Raw genomic sequence first — 14,414 nt, 5'->3', positions numbered from 1 at the left:
GGCTATAGTGGAGTTAAAATGCCTATCCAAGTATACATTGTTATTCTTTTTCAATTCCTGAATATCATCCTCCATGTTCTTTCTTTTCATAACTTTCTTCACTCATCCTTCTTCTCTTACAGATGATCAAAGAACGTTTGTCTACCTTGCTGGGCTGACAACATCACTTTTTCTCTAAGAATAAATTTCCCAGTCTTCTAAAGGTTTTGGACAAATCATGCAGGTCTTTCCCAGTTTTCAAGGCCTTGAAAAACAAAATCTAAATTCCAGGTTGCATGGGAATCCTGTATATTGCGCTGTATGCGAAACATCCAAGCACTAGCTGGATATTACAATAAAAATTTCAGCCAATGAAAGAGCAGCTCTGGTCAGCTCAGTACCATGGATCAATTTTTTAGCATGACACCATCAAGCATATAACGCTAAAACAGTGTTTTTGTAACATTTCTTTGGATGTGGAACATAGCAATGATGCAGGAAACTGGTACGAAACACATTTGGAAGGCACTACTTGCAGGGTGAAGGTTCTCTCTTAAACTAACTTATATTCAGGGGGAGACCAACCGTAACCATGTTGAGTCTTTAAATAAACTTTTAAAATATGTCTATAAAGCGTTTTGAGCATGTTTTAGTGGAAATTGTACTCTATGAAGGCTCATTTTTTTTCTCTCTTGATCAGCTTATCGGAATACAAACTGTCAATCCAGGAAGGAAGGAGATTATACCACCAGAGCTAATCTAATACAAATTTTGGTTGACATTTCAATATTTCTAATATAATATCACACTCAACTCACAAACTGTTTTTCAAAACCACTTAAGGTAATGTCAGTTGATATGCTAAGCACGGATAGAATATGACAATGAAATCCCATCGCAAATCAACAGATTTTGTATAAATAAATGCTTCTATTGCCTAGGCTCTTCTGTTATTTTTGCAGACTAATTTCTACTGGCCATGCTTTGTTATTGTTCTCTGTTTTCTAAATTTTGTAACAAATGAAGAGGATCACCCACTTGAAATTTTTTTTAAAAATAAAATTTTTTGAGGAGGTACTGGGAAATCTTTCCTATAAAGATAATAAAAAGTAATATCATCACCAGACCTGCCGTTAATACCGATTTTGAAGGCCAGTTTTTTTCTCTTTCGGGTTTACCAATTTCTCGATTTACATGCCGATCGTACCGATTTTCCCCAAGTGATTATCATCCACACCTCTTCTCAGGAAAGACATTAGCACATCATGTCATCATAATTCTAGCAGAATTAGATGAATAACCCAACCAGCAATTCCCAATTCGGGAACAAATGTAATATTTTGGAAGCAATATTTGGCTCATTGGAGACAGTTTGTGATTAGCCCACTAAAGTTGATTATTAGTATTAGTCATTTCTATATTATCTGTTACTTGTACATATGACACTCTTTTTTCACAAATACTTTTCATGTTGTTTTGAGGATTTGTATAAAACTATGCATGTGAGCGTGGAATTTATTTTACATGTTCTCATAAAATCTTATTCATACTTTCACTACTTGTTATAGAGATTGTATTAACTAAAAACAAAATTGAATCAACATTTTTGGTAATGAGGCATTCAATCAGAAAATTAAATGCTTATGAAAATAAACATTAATAGTTTATTTCCCTTTACAAAAAATTGAAATATGTACAAGATTTTATTTTCTGAAAAGATCCTGCTTTCTTCCCATTAAAAAAAACAACCAAACAAACCCAGCTTGAAGTAAAATGTTGGGTCAGTGAAACTGCAGTTTCCAGTATTTTAGCCACATCTCCCTTAATCTTATCCCAAACTTCCTCTCAACTGATATACGAGGTTGCGAGCTATGCAACAAAACTACAGCAACCACCACCACAACCATCATAATCCTTATCGTCATCAGTGCTGATGGTGACAAAAAGTGAAAAAGTAGGAAAATGTTGAACAATTGCCTTTAAGCCCCATTTTTACTGCACTAAACCCCACTTTTAGAGCAATTGAGATGATAGACTATCATTGATACTCTAGCTAACTTCTGGATAGTGGGAAACTGCATCTGTGAGTTCCACCACACATCAACTCTCTCATTGCTAGCACAATGTTTCGAGAAAATGCAATTTTTAAAAGGAGGAAATTCCTCATCTGGACTCCAAAATCGCGGATTTCCGTGGATCCGAGGAAAACCATCAGCACTGCGTCATCATCACAACCACCATCATCCTCTATACAATAAAGCTCTATGCTTGTTAGGCTACTATTGCAAATACAAAACGAACCCGAACAAAGCATTTGCAGTACTATTGCGAATAATAAAACGAATGCTATCTAAATCTACCATTTGCAGTACTACCACAAATAGATTAAATTGAATCTCGCCTTTAATGGGTTAAAGTTAAATTGGACTATTTGAACATTTTTCAAATAACAGACGAAACACACACACACACACACACTATCACGCGGCACAGCAAGGTCCATCCATTTAATTGTATTGCTGCGGCAAACCAGTTCAGTTACTACCTACCTAGATCACTAGATCCTGAGGCTAGGTGCCCAGTTACCCGAGACACTCCCATTATTATTACTAAATCATCATTACCAGTACTATACTGAAAACCTCTTACTTCCATTTCCAGCTCAGTTGGGACGGTTTCTTCTTCCGTCTTCATATAAAATATACCGTTAGAAAGCTTGTTTTGTGCCTTTTAGAATGATACTAACATTAGTCACATAGGTTCACAAATAACGCCATGGTGACCAAAACAGTAAAGAGCCAAAAATGAAGTTCCAAAAAACGAGTTTCACCTTACATTGAGCCTATCGGCGGCCACTGGACTGGAGTTATCAAAGTGCCTAGTCAAAATCTCAAGTTTGAGTTTGAGGACCGTTTCCGTTTTGGATTCCAGACGGCAACACAAAATATGCAACATCTAAACTTTTTGAGTCGGTATGAATAATACGAAGATAACGAAATATACTGAAAAACAACATCAAAGTTAACTATTCCTATCAAAATAAACCATAAAATTTAGCGATGAAATCCAGGCTATAGTGGAGTTAAAATGCCTATCCAAGTATACATTGTTATTCTTTTTCAATTCCTGAATATCATCCTCCATGTTCTTTCTTTTCATAACTTTCTTCACTCATCCTTCTTCTCTTACAGATGATCAAAGAACGTTTGTCTACCTTGCTGGGCTGACAACATCACTTTTTCTCTAAGAATAAATTTCCCAGTCTTCTAAAGGTTTTGGACAAATCATGCAGGTCTTTCCCAGTTTTCAAGGCCTTGAAAAACAAAATCTAAATTCCAGGTTGCATGGGAATCCTGTATATTGCGCTGTATGCGAAACATCCAAGCACTAGCTGGATAATACAATAAAAATTTCAGCCAATGAAAGAGCAGCTCTGGTCAGCTCAGTACCATGGATCAATTTTTTAGCATGACACCATCAAGCATATAACGCTAAAACAGTGTTTTTGTAACATTTCTTTGGATGTGGAACATAGCAATGATGCAGGAAACTGGTACGAAACACATTTGGAAGGCACTACTTGCAGGGTGAAGGTTCTCTCTTAAACTAACTTATATTCAGGGGGAGACCAACCGTAACCATGTTGAGTCTTTAAATAAACTTTTAAAATATGTCTATAAAGCGTTTTGAGCATGTTTTAGTGGAAATTGTACTCTATGAAGGCTCATTTTTTTTCTCTCTTGATCAGCTTATCGGAATACAAACTGTCAATCCAGGAAGGAAGGAGATTATACCACCAGAGCTAATCTAATACAAATTTTGGTTGACATTTCAATATTTCTAATATAATATCACACTCAACTCACAAACTGTTTTTCAAAACCACTTAAGGTAATGTCAGTTGATATGCTAAGCACGGATAGAATATGACAATGAAATCCCATCGCAAATCAACAGATTTTGTATAAATAAATGCTTCTATTGCCTAGGCTCTTCTGTTATTTTTGCAGACTAATTTCTACTGGCCATGCTTTGTTATTGTTCTCTGTTTTCTAAATTTTGTAACAAATGAAGAGGATCACCCACTTGAAATTTTTTTTAAAAATAAAATTTTTTGAGGAGGTACTGGGAAATCTTTCCTATAAAGATAATAAAAAGTAATATCATCACCAGACCTGCCGTTAATACCGATTTTGAAGGCCAGTTTTTTTCTCTTTCGGGTTTACCAATTTCTCGATTTACATGCCGATCGTACCGATTTTCCCCAAGTGATTATCATCCACACCTCTTCTCAGGAAAGACATTAGCACATCATGTCATCATAATTCTAGCAGAATTAGATGAATAACCCAACCAGCAATTCCCAATTCGGGAACAAATGTAATATTTTGGAAGCAATATTTGGCTCATTGGAGACAGTTTGTGATTAGCCCACTAAAGTTGATTATTAGTATTAGTCATTTCTATATTATCTGTTACTTGTACATATGACACTCTTTTTTCACAAATACTTTTCATGTTGTTTTGAGGATTTGTATAAAACTATGCATGTGAGCGTGGAATTTATTTTACATGTTCTCATAAAATCTTATTCATACTTTCACTACTTGTTATAGAGATTGTATTAACTAAAAACAAAATTGAATCAACATTTTTGGTAATGAGGCATTCAATCAGAAAATTAAATGCTTATGAAAATAAACATTAATAGTTTATTTCCCTTTACAAAAAATTGAAATATGTACAAGATTTTATTTTCTGAAAAATCCTGCTTTCTTCCCATTAAAAAAAACAACCAAACAAACCCAGCTTGAAGTAAAATGTTGGGTCAGTGAAACTGCAGTTTCCAGTATTTTAGCCACATCTCCCTTAATCTTATCCCAAACTTCCTCTCAACTGATATACGAGGTTGCGAGCTATGCAACAAAACTACAGCAACCACCACCACAACCATCATAATCCTTATCGTCATCAGTGCTGATGGTGACAAAAAGTGAAAAAGTAGGAAAATGTTGAACAATTGCCTTTAAGCCCCATTTTTACTGCACTAAACCCCACTTTTAGAGCAATTGAGATGATAGACTATCATTGATACTCTAGCTAACTTCTGGATAGTGGGAAACTGCATCTGTGAGTTCCACCACACATCAACTCTCTCATTGCTAGCACAATGTTTCGAGAAAATGCAATTTTTAAAAGGAGGAAATTCCTCATCTGGACTCCAAAATCGCGGATTTCCGTGGATCCGAGGAAAACCATCAGCACTGCGTCATCATCACAACCACCATCATCCTCTATACAATAAAGCTCTATGCTTGTTAGGCTACTATTGCAAATACAAAACGAACCCGAACAAAGCATTTGCAGTACTATTGCGAATAATAAAACGAATGCTATCTAAATCTACCATTTGCAGTACTACCACAAATAGATTAAATTGAATCTCGCCTTTAATGGGTTAAAGTTAAATTGGACTATTTGAACATTTTTCAAATAACAGACGAAACACACACACACACACACACACTATCACGCGGCACAGCAAGGTCCATCCATTTAATTGTATTGCTGCGGCAAACCAGTTCAGTTACTACCTACCTAGATCACTAGATCCTGAGGCTAGGTGCCCAGTTACCCGAGACACTCCCATTATTATTACTAAATCATCATTACCAGTACTATACTGAAAACCTCTTACTTCCATTTCCAGCTCAGTTGGGACGGTTTCTTCTTCCGTCTTCATATAAAATATACCGTTAGAAAGCTTGTTTTGTGCCTTTTAGAATGATACTAACATTAGTCACATAGGTTCACAAATAACGCCATGGTGACCAAAACAGTAAAGAGCCAAAAATGAAGTTCCAAAAAACGAGTTTCACCTTACATTGAGCCTATCGGCGGCCACTGGACTGGAGTTATCAAAGTGCCTAGTCAAAATCTCAAGTTTGAGTTTGAGGACCGTTTCCGTTTTGGATTCCAGACGGCAACACAAAATATGCAACATCTAAACTTTTTGAGTCGGTATGAATAATACGAAGATAACGAAATATACTGAAAAACAACATCAAAGTTAACTATTCCTATCAAAATAAACCATAAAATTTAGCGATGAAATCCAGGCTATAGTGGAGTTAAAATGCCTATCCAAGTATACATTGTTATTCTTTTTCAATTCCTGAATATCATCCTCCATGTTCTTTCTTTTCATAACTTTCTTCACTCATCCTTCTTCTCTTACAGATGATCAAAGAACGTTTGTCTACCTTGCTGGGCTGACAACATCACTTTTTCTCTAAGAATAAATTTCCCAGTCTTCTAAAGGTTTTGGACAAATCATGCAGGTCTTTCCCAGTTTTCAAGGCCTTGAAAAACAAAATCTAAATTCCAGGTTGCATGGGAATCCTGTATATTGCGCTGTATGCGAAACATCCAAGCACTAGCTGGATATTACAATAAAAATTTCAGCCAATGAAAGAGCAGCTCTGGTCAGCTCAGTACCATGGATCAATTTTTTAGCATGACACCATCAAGCATATAACGCTAAAACAGTGTTTTTGTAACATTTCTTTGGATGTGGAACATAGCAATGATGCAGGAAACTGGTACGAAACACATTTGGAAGGCACTACTTGCAGGGTGAAGGTTCTCTCTTAAACTAACTTATATTCAGGGGGAGACCAACCGTAACCATGTTGAGTCTTTAAATAAACTTTTAAAATATGTCTATAAAGCGTTTTGAGCATGTTTTAGTGGAAATTGTACTCTATGAAGGCTCATTTTTTTTCTCTCTTGATCAGCTTATCGGAATACAAACTGTCAATCCAGGAAGGAAGGAGATTATACCACCAGAGCTAATCTAATACAAATTTTGGTTGACATTTCAATATTTCTAATATAATATCACACTCAACTCACAAACTGTTTTTCAAAACCACTTAAGGTAATGTCAGTTGATATGCTAAGCACGGATAGAATATGACAATGAAATCCCATCGCAAATCAACAGATTTTGTATAAATAAATGCTTCTATTGCCTAGGCTCTTCTGTTATTTTTGCAGACTAATTTCTACTGGCCATGCTTTGTTATTGTTCTCTGTTTTCTAAATTTTGTAACAAATGAAGAGGATCACCCACTTGAAATTTTTTTTAAAAATAAAATTTTTTGAGGAGGTACTGGGAAATCTTTCCTATAAAGATAATAAAAAGTAATATCATCACCAGACCTGCCGTTAATACCGATTTTGAAGGCCAGTTTTTTTCTCTTTCGGGTTTACCAATTTCTCGATTTACATGCCGATCGTACCGATTTTCCCCAAGTGATTATCATCCACACCTCTTCTCAGGAAAGACATTAGCACATCATGTCATCATAATTCTAGCAGAATTAGATGAATAACCCAACCAGCAATTCCCAATTCGGGAACAAATGTAATATTTTGGAAGCAATATTTGGCTCATTGGAGACAGTTTGTGATTAGCCCACTAAAGTTGATTATTAGTATTAGTCATTTCTATATTATCTGTTACTTGTACATATGACACTCTTTTTTCACAAATACTTTTCATGTTGTTTTGAGGATTTGTATAAAACTATGCATGTGAGCGTGGAATTTATTTTACATGTTCTCATAAAATCTTATTCATACTTTCACTACTTGTTATAGAGATTGTATTAACTAAAAACAAAATTGAATCAACATTTTTGGTAATGAGGCATTCAATCAGAAAATTAAATGCTTATGAAAATAAACATTAATAGTTTATTTCCCTTTACAAAAAATTGAAATATGTACAAGATTTTATTTTCTGAAAAGATCCTGCTTTCTTCCCATTAAAAAAAACAACCAAACAAACCCAGCTTGAAGTAAAATGTTGGGTCAGTGAAACTGCAGTTTCCAGTATTTTAGCCACATCTCCCTTAATCTTATCCCAAACTTCCTCTCAACTGATATACGAGGTTGCGAGCTATGCAACAAAACTACAGCAACCACCACCACAACCATCATAATCCTTATCGTCATCAGTGCTGATGGTGACAAAAAGTGAAAAAGTAGGAAAATGTTGAACAATTGCCTTTAAGCCCCATTTTTACTGCACTAAACCCCACTTTTAGAGCAATTGAGATGATAGACTATCATTGATACTCTAGCTAACTTCTGGATAGTGGGAAACTGCATCTGTGAGTTCCACCACACATCAACTCTCTCATTGCTAGCACAATGTTTCGAGAAAATGCAATTTTTAAAAGGAGGAAATTCCTCATCTGGACTCCAAAATCGCGGATTTCCGTGGATCCGAGGAAAACCATCAGCACTGCGTCATCATCACAACCACCATCATCCTCTATACAATAAAGCTCTATGCTTGTTAGGCTACTATTGCAAATACAAAACGAACCCGAACAAAGCATTTGCAGTACTATTGCGAATAATAAAACGAATGCTATCTAAATCTACCATTTGCAGTACTACCACAAATAGATTAAATTGAATCTCGCCTTTAATGGGTTAAAGTTAAATTGGACTATTTGAACATTTTTCAAATAACAGACGAAACACACACACACACACACACACTATCACGCGGCACAGCAAGGTCCATCCATTTAATTGTATTGCTGCGGCAAACCAGTTCAGTTACTACCTACCTAGATCACTAGATCCTGAGGCTAGGTGCCCAGTTACCCGAGACACTCCCATTATTATTACTAAATCATCATTACCAGTACTATACTGAAAACCTCTTACTTCCATTTCCAGCTCAGTTGGGACGGTTTCTTCTTCCGTCTTCATATAAAATATACCGTTAGAAAGCTTGTTTTGTGCCTTTTAGAATGATACTAACATTAGTCACATAGGTTCACAAATAACGCCATGGTGACCAAAACAGTAAAGAGCCAAAAATGAAGTTCCAAAAAACGAGTTTCACCTTACATTGAGCCTATCGGCGGCCACTGGACTGGAGTTATCAAAGTGCCTAGTCAAAATCTCAAGTTTGAGTTTGAGGACCGTTTCCGTTTTGGATTCCAGACGGCAACACAAAATATGCAACATCTAAACTTTTTGAGTCGGTATGAATAATACGAAGATAACGAAATATACTGAAAAACAACATCAAAGTTAACTATTCCTATCAAAATAAAAAAGTAAAGAGTGCCTCCCAGATCAGTAGCGAATCGGGGTCAGGGTTGAGGTCAATTAGACATAAGAAAAGCCGGGTGGGCCAATCGGTCCGTTGTTATAAAATTAATAAAATAAATCACGACAGATCACGTTCTCGTGAAGAGCATACAATCATATGTCTGGGTCTTAACGACTGAGTTTCCACAAAGATTCGAGGAGCAGAGGCAATCATGATTATTATTGATTCGTGCGAAAACCTAAAAAGATCATACTGGTACATTTCTGATAGCCGAAATTAGGTCATCACGGCATCGTCACTCGTTTGATTCCATCGATCTCAAAGACCTGACAAAACTTTCAATTTATTCAACAATTTCCTCCAGCATATCCTGCCGCAAAGATAAATAGCATCAACCACCAACTATGAACTGTATACAACATTTGTAAATAAAAGCAAAACTATACAAATCGCAAGATAATGCGGTCAACCCGTACCGCTGTGTGCATGACAGCGCGGATGAATACTGCAAATGCAAACAAAACATTCAAAACAAAGACCTCTTCATTCGTGAATGTGAGATGCTTATAATTCGTAAATGAGCACTGAACTGACATAGAAAAAATTCAGAAAATGAAAATAATATGATATACAGTCTGGAAGTCTTGCAATCATGCAAAATATTTATTATCCATGTTATTACACTTCCCTACTGTGTACGACACAATCGTCCATTGTTGACATGTTACTCACCTGTCCAAAAACACCTTCAATACAGCACACAGTAGCTAATTTCGACCCAACGAACGTTTTAAAATGTACATTTTCAATTAATTAATGTCCTTTTGTTACATCCATAGTGAAATTATCAATAAAAACACACAAACTTTATAAATAATTCCAGGAATCGAACATCACCCCCGCGCCAAAAATTTAGCACAACCTAACAGCATTTTTTGGAGTAGAACATCCACAGAAATTAGTTCACAAAAACGATGGGATGATTTAAAAAGGAGAATTAAACAATTGCAATAAAGTACTAAAAGTCGCGTTGTGAAAATATATTAATTGTCATTAATTTGTTGTAAATACAATCGCTTTCTCAAAATTTTACGGTTCTAAAAGCGGAGGAATTCCTTCAGCTTTTGGTTTGGACAATGAAAATAGTACCCAAGAAGTTCGTGAAATCAATTCAACCAATGCATTTTATCAATAAATTTATAAATAGCATCTGTTAGCCAAAACATTGACCAAACCCACAGCGAGTTTGTTTTGTTTTGGTCGCCAGTCTAGTTTTGGTTTCTTTCTGTGACTCAGTTCCAGTTCGGTACAAAGTTCAGGGAGCAGAGGTCCAGTTATTTTGATTAAGTTAATTTGTTATTAGAAAAGAAAACAATTTTCTAATATTTTTCAAACAGTTCTGATCAATATTTTGTGACTCTCTTGCTTTTTCATTAAAGATGAGCTCGGAGCGACGTGTTTTTGTTGTTGGGGTCGGAATGACGAAAGTAAGTTGTCTGCTATAGTTTTTGAGATAAAAAACATTCTTGACGGTCTGTTAGATCTACACATATCTCCTCTTGCACTTCATGTAATGATGACATCATTCAGCAAAACTATCTTAATCTCTTTTTCATATATTAGACGTCTATTATTATTATAGATTAATATATTTATTTTTGTCCAAAAAAGGTGTCTCACTCGGATTGTAACATGAATCTTCACAATAAAGCGCAGAAAAAAATGAAGACTCCAGCAAAGCTTTTACACTAGCACACAAACGTCTCTGGTTAAGGCTGGACCAAGTCAACATAAGTGACATAAGAAATAGGCTGCAGCTATTCGGACTCAAATTCCAATGCGCATGTGCAATCAACAGGTTATTTGGACTGAATAGTCTTCCATGGCAGTATATTTTTTATAAAAATGTTTTAAATATTGATAATCACATAGAATCAAAAGAAAAAATTATAGTAACTATCAACCGGTAGTTTAAACCCGCTTTATCTGATAAGAAAGTCAAAATCATTGATCAATTGGAAGTCCAGCTAGAAATTAAAATAAAAGAGTTAAAACTCTTCAAAAGTAACAAAAGTCAGTTAAAGTAACTGCGGTCTAAAGAAAGTGCTTTGTTAAAAACACAACTTGAAACAAAATCATGGACAATTTATTTTTAATTAACATATTCTGATAGTGTTAGGCAGGCAACAATCATTCTACAGTCCGAAGCAGGGGTTATGAGCAGAGTCAGTCTGATATGAATATGAACAAAACAAAATTTCTTCTGAACTCTTCTTCATTTTCTTTATCAGTTCTGCCCTCTGCCCACTCTGTTTTGCTGCACACGCATATTGGAATTTGAGTCCGAATTGCCACTTTGTAAGAAATATTAATCATCACGACTCTTGCATAAGTTGTTACTGTCAGGGAGAATGTGAGCAACAACTTTTTAAGAGGTTTCAAGGTTGGTATTTAGAAGAGCGCAGCAGGTAAAATTTAAAGGGAAGTCTAGTGATATCTACCACATGATATCTGGAGTGCCACATGGTACTGTTTTAGGGTCACTATGCTTCTTCATCTTTGTCATTGACATCATCTGAGAATTTCCACCTCACTTACTGTCATTTCCTGGCTGTATATCACTATTGATTTGTCTTTGACATTGATAGAACTACCGTGAATATCGCTGCCATGTTGTATGACTAGGTGCATGCCAGGGATGTTTGGTGCCACAGTCTTGTTCAACTCTTGTAGACAGAGTATGTTTGCCTTGAGGTTGGACAGTAATTCTATCTTTGTTGATGACAGTTCTTCTGCGTTGAAGCTAACTATCTTAAAGTTGTCCATGGTGAAGGCTGAGGGGCTATCCTTTTACTATCCTGACCATGGAAGAGTTGTTCTTGGTGTTGTGCATGGAATTCCAGGGACGCAATTCAAAAGGCCAGTTACATCCACCACTAGTGAGAATAAATGATTGTGATTGATGAATTTAACAGCCACAGCACCAATGGGGATACAATGATAACAATGAAGATGGAGATACTGTTGAGGAATGGGCTGACCAATATAATCTGACACTCCTCCATGTCTCAAAAGACAAACCATCTTTTTCAAGTGCTCGCCGGAGAAGAGGCTACAACCCAGACCTTGCATTGGTGTCTTCCAAACATCTCCAAAACTTTCAGAAATCTGTCGGCAACGCCGTACCAAAATCACAGCACAGAACTATCACCATTGAGGTAGGACCAGTCATTAGACCTTGCAAGATTCCCTACACAGATTTAATTTTCGGAACGCAAAGTGGGGAAAATTCTTGTAATGCATAAATGACAGCATCAATACCATCGATCCATTTCCCAAAAACTATGACCAGTTCAGAAGCTTGTTTGGAGAATTGCCAAAAAAACACATACCTAGAGGCTGCAGAAAATCCTTTATTCCATGCCTCCAGCAAGAAACTTTATAAACAGTATGTGGAGGCTTCCGAAACAGATCCATTTGCTGAAGAAACTGTCCAACTTGGTAAGACCTTAATGATTTCTATTGCCAAAACAAAATCAAAAAGATGGAAGGAAATGATAACCAGCACAGACATGACCTACAACAGCAAGAAAGCCTGGTCCACTATGAAAAAAAATAAATACAGAAAATATCAAACAAACCAGGGTTGCAGCGGTGACACAAACGATTTATCAAACCAACTTATCAAAAATGGAAAACCATCATACAGAGAAAAGGGCAAACTTAAGGAAATGAAAAGGGAAATGGAAAAGATCGCCCAAGGAAGTGATCAGGAAGTAGTCCCTTTCTGCATTGAAGAATTGGAATCGGCTCTTGAACACTCCAAACCCGGTAAAGCGGCTGGTCTAAATGTCATCCCTGCAGAAATGATAAAGCATTTCGGTCCCTCGACAAAAACATGGTAACTAACTCTTTTCAACAACTGTGTTGAATCGTTCACAATACCAAAGCTTTGGTGACAAGCAAGAGTAATAGATCTACTTAAACCTGGAAAAGACCCAAATAACAGCAAGAGCTACACACCAATATCCCTCCTCTGCATACTGTACAAAGAATATGAGTGCATGATACTAACCAGGATTTCCCAAACAGTAGAAGAACATCTGTCACCTGTCCAAGCGGTTTCTGCCCTTGAAGATCATGCTGTGACCACCTCCTGAACTTGACACAATACATTGGAGATGGCTATGAGAGCAAACAAATTACAGGGGCTGTGTTCGTGGACCTGACAGCTACCTATGACACAGTAAATCATAGGAAACTGGTCCTTAACTCATACCAAAAAAGTAGTTGCAATAATAAAATCCTTATGTCAGACTGGCGCTTTTTTTGTGGAAATGGATGAGAAGAAGAGCAGATAGAGATCACAAAAGAATGGGCTCCCTCAAGGATCGGTACTTGCACCTATCCTGTTCAACATTTATACAAACGACCAACGTGAATTTGAGAACATCCGGAGGTTTCTATATGCTGATGATCTGTGTCTTGCATCCCGGGCCCCTGATTTCATGACCATTGAAGAGAGATTAACAGACACTCTGTGAGTATTGTTTAAAGATCTCATTAAATGCCAACCTAAGGAAAACTCAATTGTGTGCCTTCCATTTAAAAAAACCACCAAGCCAACAGGAAACTAGGCATCTTCTGGAATGGGAACATATTGGAGAGCAACACATTCCCCATGCACCTCGGTGTCATCTAAGACTGCACACTGTCCTTCTCTCAGCACACAAAGAAAACAAAAGCTAAGGTGGCCACAAGAAACAACCTTCTAAGAAAACTGGCAAACACTACATGGAGAGCAGATCCAGAAGCAGGACAACTGCACTAGCCCTCTGCTATTCATCAGCCGAATACTCCTCACCAGTCTGGGCAAGATCTTGCCATGCCAAAAAGATTGACCCTGAGCTACATAACACCTGCCGGATCATTGCTGGTAACTTGAAACCAACTGCAGTTTCAGTCCTCCATCGGCTGGCTGGCATTGCACTTCCCCACATTCGAAGAGCCACTGCTTCCAAAGCCCAGAAATATAAACAGGAGATGGACCCAAGGCACCCCCTCTATGACCACGACACAACAACAAGTAGACTGAAGTCGAGAAAGAGCTGGGTAATACTGAACAAGAGCATGGGCAAAAATTGGGAGAACAGTTGGAAGTATGAAAAAGTGGGGGCTGGCTGAGACTAGTTTGTGTACATGTACATAGAGCAGATGATGGTGCACATCCTTAGAGAATGCCAGGATGGGCCCAGCTGCACTGATCATGACCTAAGAGTCTGCTCCACAGCTC

At 36.9% G+C, this 14,414-nt stretch overlaps 2 protein-coding genes across 2 annotated transcripts in view; one reads left to right on the top strand and one right to left on the bottom strand.

Annotated features, from left to right (window-relative positions):
* Positions 1-10,281, bottom strand: part of LOC144976767 (nipped-B-like protein A) — an 83,847-nt gene extending 73,566 nt beyond the window's left edge. The window contains exon 1 of the mRNA XM_078921184.1: positions 9,854-10,281. The gene's annotated coding sequence lies outside the window, so the exon portion shown is untranslated. The remainder of the gene's footprint in view (positions 1-9,853) is intronic.
* A 20-nt stretch (positions 10,282-10,301) lies between these two features.
* Positions 10,302-14,414, top strand: part of LOC144976773 (sterol carrier protein 2-like) — a 38,952-nt gene continuing 34,839 nt past the window's right edge. Inside the window, exon 1 of the mRNA XM_078921197.1 lies at positions 10,302-10,608. Within this exon, the coding sequence (XP_078777323.1) occupies positions 10,561-10,608 (48 nt within the window). The 5' untranslated portion in view covers positions 10,302-10,560. The remainder of the gene's footprint in view (positions 10,609-14,414) is intronic.

The sequence above is a fragment of the Berghia stephanieae genome, chromosome 1 (genome assembly GCF_034508935.2).
Source record: "Berghia stephanieae isolate SIO BIC M18660-M18661 chromosome 1, UCSD_Bste_1.3, whole genome shotgun sequence".
Classification (NCBI taxonomy): domain Eukaryota; kingdom Metazoa; phylum Mollusca; class Gastropoda; order Nudibranchia; family Aeolidiidae; genus Berghia; species Berghia stephanieae.
This window is presented reverse-complemented; position numbering and strand designations above follow the sequence as displayed.